Raw genomic sequence first — 11984 nt, forward strand, 5'->3', positions numbered from 1 at the left:
CATTTCGTTATTTTCCTTAACGTCGTTTTGTAAATATATATCGTTTGTATCGATTCCGTTTTTCCAGCTTCTACAAATATAACTTTAGTCCTCTCATATCCGACGAAATTATTATGTTTAGATGTTAGAACTCAAACATTTGGGAATTATTTTCGCAAGAATGTCATACTGCCAAAATCCTATGATGATTGTATCTAATACATTTACTTTAAGCATACCTAAAAACATATTCCTATAAATATTGGTTTCATCTGTGGGTTTTCAATACTTTCACATACCAAAAAGAATGTCTTCAATCATGAAACTAAGACATTGTAATTCCTATTGCAGATTGGCGCTGCCGAAGAAAAACATAAATGAATTCCAGTAGACAAAAGCTCACCTTCTATTAAACAACTAATCATTGTTGCAAAATAGCTGATATTGCATTTTGAAGTGTGGTTGGTACAACTGTTAAAAGGCAAGTCCATGTGGTTCAATCGGTTCACATAATTCAGAAAAATGAAACAAACAAAAATATAAATCCATAGAAAGATCTCAATACTATAGTGAGAAATCATAAAATCACAGAATTATTTTAAAAGAATTACAAGAAAACAGAATAATCTTGCGTTTAGGATTAAAATCTAAGTTTCAAATTAAAATATATCATAGATTATTTTTTTAAAAATGAACTGAAAACATGTTTTATGCCAACTTTACTTGCGGCTTTATTTTGCTTGTTTTGAATATGTTTTCTGTAAGGTTTTCAAAATTTTCAATCGTATGTAGCTGCAAATTCTCCTCGCTTGATGGATGCTTTCTTCACTATTGAGGAAATTGACCCCCTCTCTATAGTTGCTCTCTCTTTTGGTGGTTGGGAAACTTTTTAATTTGAGTTGTGATCACTGGTTTATCTTCTGTGATCTTGGGCATGGCTTTATTTTTTGGAAAAAGTATGTTGCTTGGTTGGTTTCTTACTTCCAATCTCACATCTTGTATTTTTTTTTTAACTCAACTTCAACTTTTGATTAACCAAATAAGGATACACATGATTTTACACCACAAAGGTTTCAACCACACTTACAACAAAGAGATTAGTATCATCTAGAATCACTACTTGGATCCTACACTACTTATCTGAACCTTTGCTGCAATTTTAACTCCAATGAACACAAAACTATTCCCACGACTCAGGAATAGCAGGTTCTTAACCTCCTACTTGGACCAAGAAGACGAGAGCATTGTAGACTGAAGATGTTCATCGCTAACCAAGATTCCACATTGACGCTTGGCATCAATCTCCTGAGAATCCGAATGCTGCACCAGACCAACACCTCTCGGTGCATCTCTTGACTGGATCCAACACCCTTGGTCTCACATCTTGTATTTTGTATGTTACTTTGGTTCAATGTTTTCAAGTATATTATTAATCTAACAGATGACGGAAAAAAAAAATTCTGCTCATCTAGGGTTGAGTCGAGTCTCTCCTATGGTTTTTTTTTATATTTTGTCAACAACGGTCTCTTACGGTTTAAAATCAAAATCAGTGGTTTTGCTCCACAAACCGGTTTTACATTAAAAGGATGAAAAAATGAAATAATCACACACACTTTTCTCTGTTCCCAGTTCGAGCCCACCGCCGCAAGCTGTAGCCATCGACGCCATTGTTGCCGCGCCTTCCGCTTCTCTCATGTACTACTCTTTTATGTACCTCTTATCTTTGCATAGTTGGCTCGAACTTATGAATTAGGATTCAATCTAAGAAACTGAACATTTTTATGCTCTGATTATCGGCGGCATCGTTGCAGTTCTGCAGCCAAAGATGGGCAGCGAATTTGAGAAAGGGAGAGAAGAAGAAGAGGAAGACATAGTTTGCTTAGATGAGTCCTTCTTCGTCAACGATGAGTAATTCAACTGTTTTTTTTTTCTTGACTAACTCCAAAGTGTTTTTGGTGGTTTGCTTAGTAAGTAGACATTTGGTTTTTTTTTTTAATGCAGTTATCAGTTGACGACCTTTACGTTTGGGTCCAACGTTCTTGAGCTCTACTGTCTCCAATCAGCTTCAAGTGAGTGTTTTCATTTTCTTATAAATATATCAAATCTTTAGTTACTTATTATCTAACATTTAAGTTATCTTGGGCAGCTGATTTTGATTTAACAGGGCAACTGGTTTGGCCTGGTGCTATGCTTATGAACGGTTATCTCTCTGATAATGCTGACATTCTCCAGGGATGTTCTGTTTTGGAGTTTGGATCTGGCGTTGGTAACTCCTCTTTTTTTTTATCCTAGTAGTTTCTGGCAAATCACCACCTGCTGTGCTATGTGCCAGTAAGTTTCAGTTAGGAATGTTCGATATAGTAAACACCAATGATAGAAATGTTTTTTTTTGTATTTCTTTGGAACATTTGGTCTTTCTTTGGTCTTTGATGACATATTGAATGTTCTTTCAAAGCGTAGAGGTTCTTTGTTTTTCTTCTCTTTTGAATTCATTTGTAGTCGTTGATCTTTGATCTTGTTATAAAACAGGTATAACAGGGGTCCTCTGTAGCAAATTTTGCCGTAAAGTTGTTTTTACTGACCACAACGATGAAGTGCTCAAGGTAACGTCGGTTTGGATAAAGATTTTCTCTGAGAATAATTCACCATTGGTTGAACGTAATCAGGTCTTGTTTTCAGATACTGAAGAAAAACATCGAGCTTCATGAACATTCAAGCCCCTCAGCTGGTGAGAGAGAGAGAAATCAACTTTGTTATTGATTCTCAATCTTTTACAATGCCTATTTATGTGTTTGGCATTTCTATCTACAGAATTAGAGGTTGCAAAGCTAGAATGGGGAAACAGTGATCATCTTGGTGAAATTTTGCAGAAACACAGTGATGGCTTTGATCTTATTCTTGGAGCTGATATCTATATCCTTATCCTCTGTTTGGTTTGGTTTTGGTTTTGGTTCAGTTAACTCCTATATGATTTTAAAAATGTAGCCTTGACAGTACGTACGCTTTCAGCAATCTAGCGTGCCGTTGCTATTTGACAGTGTAGAACAGCTTCTGCGGATCAGAGGACATGGAAATTGCAAGTTCATACTAGCATACGTATCACGGGCTAGACAGTAAGCTTGTCTGTCAGCCACAACGTTATCGATTTTCATTTGTGTCCCAAAAGTAAAAAAGTAAATGAAATATTGTTTCAGGATGGACTCAACAATCTTGAGAGAAGGTTCTCAGCACGGGATGCTGATGAATGAGGTTCCTGGGACTCGATGTACCGTTGGAAACTTGGAAGGTGTTATATTTGAGATCACTCTTAAATAAAATATGAAAACGCATAATATTTGGAATATTTTCCTTCTTTTTATGTTTTTATAGCTGCATACATTTGGTGAACTTGACTAGTAAAATTAGTCTTTGAAAAGTATGCATTGACATTCTGGATGCTTTAAAGATAAACCTCACCGGTTGGTGAGGAACTGTTGCAACTAACATTATCTTCTTTTTGATAGTTGCTATATCCAATTCCTGGTTATGATCTGATTTTCTCTCTCTCTTTACTGGAGCTAATACATGCGTGACCTTTAAAAGTAATTTTTGAATAGATCCTAGTAGCTGTGATATCAGTCTCATGTAAGGATTCGAGCTTTGAGTCGCACTAAAGAGATTAGCATACTTTATAACGAGGTTTGTAAATTGTTATAGCATTAAATTTAAAGAAGACAAAATGAAGCATTACATAAGAACCCCGATTGGCTATATGCTATGATTCAGGTCACAAGTATTCTTTGTCGACAGTACAATTGGTTTTACTGGTGCTCTCTGTTGGCAGTCCAATTGACTGAACATGTTTGGTAACTGAGATCCATGGGTCATCATACTAAATTCTAGTTGATTTACCATCTCCAATAGCTTTGGCAAGATTTGTTGCCAGGAGATATCTTTCTTTCTTTCATGATTTCTTTTGTACCATACGATGATGACGGAGAGTGAACTGTACTGTCTATAAATGTTTTATTTTAAATAGTATTTACCAGTTTATAAGAATAAATAAATCGGCTTCGAGTTTTGCTAATAAAGGATCGTTGAAACTATGTATTTCGCATAAGCCAAATTCTTTCTCTTTTGATTTTTTGTCTATTTTGTCCATGAAATCTAACATTACATTCTCTATTTCAGACATGTCCGACCAAAAATAGACATTAAAAAAATGCTGATATTTCACATAGTACTAACTTTCGTAGCCTTTAAGAAAAACTAGGAGGAGAAAGTGTTTTTTTTTCTTATAATAATTTTAAATTTTTTTGTTGAGAGAGAGCATTCGATTATACTATAAGGAATATAAAAGTTCTAGTTAAAATATTATTTACATAATTAACTAATCACAATAATTAAAAGTTCAGTCAGGGTTAGGTAGAATACACACACATGGTTGCATATGTTGGCTAATTGACCAACTATAAAGGCATTCTGGCCAATATATTTCGTTGGGGATAGTCACCTGTAGCACATAGTCAGAGTTTTTATTTAACAAGTCACTATAACTATAAATTCTGAAAAGCTTAATAGCTTTTATTATTAATTCAGAAAGGCTATGAAATTTAATTTGTCGAATCTTATTCTGTAAATTTTGATATCTTAAACTTAAAATTTAAAAATACCCAAATAAAAAAAATCAAGAAAAAGATGGGTGTTCTAATCCTAGTGTTCTTGCTTGGAACAAATCGAACTAGAGAGAGAGAGAGCCGTATAGGCTTTGTTTGTGAAAGGAGTGATTGTGTTATTGATATATAAGCAAAGGGTCTCCTTATATATGGAGAGCTTAGCCGCCTATTACATGTATTTAGGCGATGTGAGACTCTTATTAACAAAGAGAGAAGTCGCCATCATTAAACCCAAATAAAACAAGGCCCAATCCACATAAGGATGATCGGTTTAATACAAAGTTGGTTATAAGCATTCTTAAACCGGATGGTTTACAACACTCCCCCTGAATGCCATAACCATCTATGGCTTATAATGCGTTTGGTATACTGCCTCATTAAAACTTTTCATGGTAAACCCAAAAACCCAATGTGGTAAAAAGGGAAACCATGGATAGGAAAAAGAGTACAGCCACATTACTCCCCCTAAAGTGAATATCACTGAAGGTCTCTCAGTGAACGCATACCAATCTGCTACATAAGCTTCATGAGCGTGCAAGTTGGTAATGCCTTAGTGAAGAGGTCGGCTGAGTTCTCGCTTGATCTGACTTGGAGTACCTTGACCTCTCCTTCTTTCTGTAGATCATGGGTGAAGAAAACTTAGGAGAACGTGCTTGGTCTTGTCACCTTTGATGTATCCATCTTTGAACTGAGCTATGTAGGCCGCATTATCTTCATAAAGAATGGTCGGCCCATCCTTACCATATGTAATCCCACATGCTGTCTGAATATGATGTGTCATGAGTCTCAACCAGACACATTCTCTGTTTGCTTCATGAATTGCCAATATCTCTGAGTGATTGGATGATGTGGCTGATATGATCTGCTTGGCTGATCTCCATGAAATGGACGTGTCTCCATATGTGAAAGCATAGCCGGTTTGGGACTTAGCACTGTGTGGATCGGATTGGTAACCTGCATCAGCAAAATGCTTTCATGATATTCATGGTCCATTTGGATCATATGGTTTATCTCTCTTAGATAAATTCGACCATGAATGTCTTTGTATGTCCATGATCTGTCCGGATCATGACATCATTCATAATCCATCCGGATTATGTCCTCGTCCACTGCTGATCTGTGCGGATTATGCTCTCGTCCATAATCCATCCGGATTATGTCCTCGTCCACTATGTATCTCGTTCATAACCTTTGACCAAAACTCTTCATGAACCTTTTAGTATATGTCCACAGTCTGTTCATGAATGGCTACTATGTTATAGTTTGATGTTAATCAAAACTAAGCCAATTTTTGGGTCAATAGAACGTTCCCCTTACTCGGGCGATTCTGGTCGGTTTAAGACCTAAGGGAACTAGTCGTAACGAGCTGGACGGGACGGACTGGTCGGGACCAATGATGATTAAGGTCGAGCTAGGTCGGACATGATCCTAGTCGGTATGGTTCCCTTTGGTCGTGAATCTAATGGATTCTCGGACCATTTGATCAATCTATTCTTGGTACGTTGGATCATAGATCCCAACATTCATATTCGGCTAATGATCTCTATTATATATCATCGTAGTCTCTTCATAGCCTTTCCAAGAATCAATCATCTTAATCATCCTTTCTTTATATATAACCACAAGGAATTTCTTTCATGACTACTATATGGACTGCTCTAAAACGTGCTTATAGAACTTTCTTAATAAGCAACACTTAGTCTTATCATATCGTGCAATATATGCAACTGCATTTCAGTCCATGAACAACGCATGAACGATGTTGTTCCATGAGAACTTCTTTCTCATCTTTCAAGGTATCTTATATTACCTTTATATATATCCAGTGAGATATCAATTGTCTACTACATTTTTCTTATATGCCCAGATCTTTATCAATTTCGATATTTGGTAGTAGCATTCACCACATAGGAATTTATTTCCTTGTTCCTTAGTCCCTGTGAGTATCCTTGTGTGATTTAGCCATTCCATTGAATGCTTCATGTAGCAACATGTACGACCACTTGTCTGTATTTTCATGTTCTACTGCTCACGATTTTCTTTTCCTCACAAGACTCATATGTTCACTGGTTAGATGGCGTCTATCTTATGTATTTGGCCAATACGCCCATCTCATACATTCTTTGGGTTTAACTCCACGTCCCATTTTATTCTCTATGAGTACTCTTACGTGGGTTAGTGATCCTCGCATATCTCTTATGCTCAAGTGCTTTCTCTTTATCACTTATGAGTGTGTGTATGTGTCGACACTTTATATAATGTTCCTTCGCGTTCTATCGCGTTCTAGACATGATACAATCGATTGAGATTTTATTCTTATCAGGATCATTGAATACTTTGTAGTTTGCAAGGCTACATTGTATGATACATGTACCTTAGGACCGGCCGGTCTTATCTCATTGTCTAGTATGGTTTCTCTTTCATGAACCCGGATCTATCATTATGAGCACCTTAACTCTTTCTATCTGTGGTTCCTTATATATGGAACATACTGGTCTTTCCTGTATAGACTTCTATAGCAACTTGATTATGTCTCTACTAGGACATTTATATAGTGGTGCTAAGCTGGTATGACTTAGTCATTCTTTCGGGTCTGTCTGGCTATCATTCTTTCTTTGTTTATGGACGTCCAGTACATATATGTCTGGTCCGAGGATCTTTGCCAAGACTTGGATGGTTAAAACCATTCCACTTTCACTTTCTATTTACCAGCTTATAGCTTTCTCCATGATGTTGGATAGCCGGATTCATCTTGTATATAATCCGTGTACTTTGGCCACAATATGATCACCTTTGTTTGGATCATGGTCTCATTGAATTCGTGGGAGAAAGATCATGTTCTCTTATCCAACATATATTCCCGATTTTCATCTCATCCTTAGATGAGGTATTCCATCCTAGATGGCACATAGGTATGTGGTGGTTTATTCATAAACTCTTAGGATGGTCTATATCTGGATTATGACCCTTTATCATCTTTAGACGGGAATATCTATGCTCACTTTATATGGCCTGATGTATCTTATCTTTCATACATGTATTCTTGTGGTGTACCCAAGCTTATAGACTTTTGAAGTCTCAACTTTATAGGTTATGCCTTATACGGCCAAGCTATAATGCCTTATGGCCTTCGGCCAGGCTTATCATGTTCGGATTTTATAGTATGGTCATGGACCACACGGAGTGTTTATTCTCCCCCTCATGAACATGCTATAAAATATGTTTGTTTGTCCTCACTTAAATGTAATGCTTGGACGGTTAGCATGGTTTTAGACCATGAAACACGAATTTGTGGTCTGGTCATGATCACGGGTTTTGTCCTCACTACCCGCATGATCAGATTATACTTTTGTGTTGCTTGGAACAATGAAGCCTACTGAGTTTCCCTTGTGTACATGTTTCACAACGTGAGATCTTATGGGATAACTCTTTGTGCCTTAGTAATTTTAAACTTTGCATCAAGTTCGGACCAGGATGGCTAATCCGGTCCTGCCATAAAGTGTATAAATTCGTTGGTGAACCTTACTGGTTACCTAGGCTTTTATGCCTTATCACACTGATCCTTAGCATAGTATTAGATCAGTAGGGAGAATGTAGTCTCGACCTCTTTTATATGTATGCCTTTGGCGATTTTCATAAGCTAAAAGGAACATTTCCTTTTGCTTTGCTTTGCCCATTGGTTTATTATTGAAACCATTTTGAAGTGGCTTGAAAATGCCACTTCGACCTTTACTCCCTCCTCGGCCATGATTGGATCTACAACCACGGTTATTGTGGTATCCTTGTCCACGGCCAGTGGGGATTTTGGGTCTTTCTCAATGGGTCTTAGGTGATAAATTTCGTGCCTCTTAAGGCCATGCCTTAGGCGTGGTGGTCTAGACATACTCTTCTCGAGTTTTCATTCTCATTTGTCCATCAAAAAAAATATTTTTCAAGCAAATCAATCAAGATAAAAGAAAAACTTTTATTAATGCTATGAAATTTGAATGACAAATTATATTTAAAACAAAACACCAAATCATAAGTATGAAATCAGAATGTCAAAAGGCTTAAACAATAGCCGGCCAGTCCATAATAACATCTTGGACGTGGCTCACATTTGGTTCTCTATTCAATGAATAAACCAATCTCATCATCTATATGAGTCCACCCGAATTTTCTTTTCTTAGCTTCTTCAGCATCACCGTATATCATCTCACATTGATACTCGGCACTTATCTCCATAACATAGTCGAGTTTGTCGAGGTTGACTTTCCTTTTCTGCTTCTTTTCCTAAAGAGCTGAAAGGTATAAGAAAAGGTCGTAATAGGTTGTGAAACCTTTAGCCTTCTGTGATAACAACACTTCCTTTGAATGGATCGTGTCACGAGTCTTGCTTAACAAGTCATAGTTTGTTATCACTTCACCACATAGTTTAAGACTATAGGTGATTCTCATAAGATCAAAGTGATAGTCATCCACAGATTCATAATCCTGGAACCTCAGAGCCTTCCATTCTTTCATGGACTCATCTAGTAATGGCTCGAGGAACATGGTGTTCAATCTCGACCAGAGATCGTAAGGATCGTTGATGTAGCTGCACTCATCATACAGATCCTTCACGAGATGCTTTCTCATTATCAAAACAGCTCTACGCCTTTCATATGCAAGGGTATCATTGCCGTATTTGATACACTTCCCAAGTCCTTTAGACTTTAAATCGGCTGAAGTGTTCATCGCTCAATCAAGGTAATTGTCTCCATTGAGATCAAGGGCTGGGTAATCCGAGTGATGGAGTCTCGACATCTGAATCATATCAAAATGATTTGTGTTAGTACATACAATTTCTGATGCCATTGGCTATCCAAGAAATAAAAGGCACTCGGCCTGTATGTAAACAATAAGCCATACTGCTTGTGTGTGTGATCAATGCCTTTCGGCCACTCATGATCACACGGCCATCTTTGCGTGATCAATGCCTTACGGCTATTATTCAATCAGGATCACACAGCCAGCAAACAAATAAGAGGGCCACACGGCCAGTTTGCATTCTTTTAGAAATTTATTTTTCTCATAACTCATCCATCTCTTAATCAACTTGTTTGATTTATAAATCCCTTGAAAATAGTGGGATGGACGAGTGCATGGTCTAGCCATACCATATGGTATGCTACATCGACCCATGCGGTTTAATGGTCTAGTAGTACCATTCGGTACACTTCCTCGACCAAATAAAACGGATCGTGATTTAGCTGCACTGTGGTGCGCATCATCCATCACCGGTGATTGTGGATCACCGTGGATCATCGAGGATCACTGTGGATCACCTTGGATCACTGATCATCGTAGATCATCGCGGATCATCGAGGATCATCATGGATCATAGATCAACGCGGATCATCGTGGATGATCACCGTGAATCACGGGTGAAAAATCTAGTTGCACCTGAGGGTGAACATCATCGACCATTGATTTTGTTTTATGGTCTAATCGTACTTAAGAGTACTTATCATCGACCTTTACTTTATATGGTCTAGTCATACCTATTGGTTTGCATCATTGACCTAAAAGAAAATCATGGTCTAGCCACACTATGGTGTGCATCATTGACCAAAAGATGTGGAAAACATTAACCTTATATTTTGTTTGGACATATAGCGTGTCATCCTTAAAGGGGTATCACTTGTTGTCCATACAAAACGAAAGTCATGTAATCACATGCTTTATATTTTTAGGGTTTAGGGTTTCTTAAAATCGGATTTAAATTTTAAGGATTAGGGTTTAAAATTCAAATCTGATTTTAGGATTAGGTTAAAAATTGACCTTAAGTTTTGTTTGGACATATAGCGTGTCATCCTTAAAGGGGTATCACTTGTTGTCCATACAAAACTAAAGTCATGTAAAACTATTAAAGGTTTAGGGTTTTGATTTTAAAATAAAATAAGAACTAAAATCAACCAAATCAAATCGAAAAACCTTTTAAATCAGATTTAAGATGAAGAGAAGTTTGAAATCCGAATTGCTTGAACCACAAGTAAAGATTAGGGTTCTTGAGATCGTACCTTAATCTTTGCCGATCTTTTCTCTTTGGTTCCTCTTTTAGAAACCTTGAATAATCAACAATGAAAGTTTCAAAGTTGGATTAGTATGAGATCTAAAAAAAATAGATATCGAAATTAAGAGAGATAAGGAGTTGGCGGCTATTAGGGTTTTGGATGATCTTTGACGGCACAAATTTCACTGGGAGGTGGCGGCGCGTCTGGAGTCGTATTGCTGCGTGGTCTACGGTGCTGGATTCTTCTCGTGAAGAGCTTAAGTTTGATATATTACTCGTCGTCTGGATTCTTACGGTTAGGGAGATATGGCGGTTTGAAGTTACGGCCGAAATTAGGGTTTTTGTGGTCGCCGGATTTTAGTTAGGGTTTAGAGTCTCGTGCTGATAACGTGTTATAATCCTAGTATTCTTACTTGGAACAAATCGAACTAGAGAGAGAGAGAGAGAGAGAGAGAGAGAGAGAGAGAGAGAGAGAGAGAGAGAGAGCCGTATAGGCTTTGTTTGTGAAAGGAGTGATTGTGTTATTGATATATCAAGCAAAGGGTCTCCTTATATATGGAGAGCTTAGCCGCCTATTACATGTATTTAGGCGATGTGGGACTCTCATTAACAAAGAGAGAAGTCGCCATCATTAAACCCAAATAAGACAAGGCCCAATCCACATAAGGATGGTCGGTTTAATACAAAGTTGGTTATAAACATTCTTAAACCGGATGGTTTACAACAGTGGCTCTGTTTTCATGCTCCTTTTAGTATTAAGTAAGATCTTGATATATGTGAATTAGTTGATCAATAAGATAGACATATAAAAATAAATAAGAAAAATATTTTGCGTTTTTCATTTTTAAACAAAATTAAAATAGTAAAGTAATATACAAATATAAATATAAAATACAAATTTTAAAGTTAAAATATAGATATTTGAAAACGTCAACACTTTTAAAGATAACATGCAAAAGTAATTTAATACTCCCTCCGTTTCATATTAAGTGTCGTTTTAGAGAATTTTTTTCGTTGCAAAATAAGTGTCGTTTTAGAGTTTCAATGCAAAATTTATTAACTTGATTCTCCATTCTATTTTTCTATTGGTTGAATTGTATCGGTAATGATGTTTTTATATTGAAAATATTGCAAAATTAAATGCTTTCTTAATCCGTGTGCACAAGTCTAAAACGACACTTATAATGAAACAGGGGAGTATTTATTAGTGAAAATTTTAAAATTTGAAAAACTTGCCAAAATAATTTTGAATACAGTCTGCAAATTATAGTTTTATTTTATATTATTATAATCTAGTAATTTTAAAATTCACAGAT

At 36.6% G+C, this 11984-nt stretch overlaps 1 protein-coding gene across 1 annotated transcript; it reads left to right on the top strand.

The window, feature by feature from the left end:
- Positions 1-1521: 1521 nt before the first annotated feature.
- Positions 1522-3513, top strand: LOC108830274 (protein-lysine N-methyltransferase EFM3). The gene is made up of 9 exons (XM_018603874.2): positions 1522-1674; positions 1791-1887; positions 1981-2048; positions 2126-2245; positions 2509-2582; positions 2659-2707; positions 2791-2892; positions 2981-3092; positions 3174-3513. The coding sequence occupies exons 2-9, from the start codon at positions 1805-1807 to the stop codon at positions 3292-3294; spliced, it is 729 nt and encodes a 242-aa protein (XP_018459376.1). The 5' UTR covers positions 1522-1674; positions 1791-1804; the 3' UTR covers positions 3295-3513.
- The last annotated feature ends 8471 nt before the right edge of the window (positions 3514-11984 follow it).

The sequence above is a fragment of the Raphanus sativus genome, unplaced genomic scaffold, assembly GCF_000801105.2.
Source record: "Raphanus sativus cultivar WK10039 unplaced genomic scaffold, ASM80110v3 Scaffold0468, whole genome shotgun sequence".
NCBI lineage: Eukaryota > Viridiplantae > Streptophyta > Magnoliopsida > Brassicales > Brassicaceae > Raphanus > Raphanus sativus.

Coding starts and splice junctions, on each gene's coding strand:
- LOC108830274 (XM_018603874.2), top strand. CDS start 1,805: ATGGGCAGCGAATTTGAGAAAGGGAGAGAAGAAGAAGAGGAAGACATA. Junction 2,246..2,508: donor GGAGTTTGGATCTGGCGTTG/GTAACTCCTCTT, acceptor GTTATAAAACAG/GTATAACAGGGGTCCTCTGT. Junction 2,583..2,658: donor ACAACGATGAAGTGCTCAAG/GTAACGTCGGTT, acceptor TCTTGTTTTCAG/ATACTGAAGAAAAACATCGA.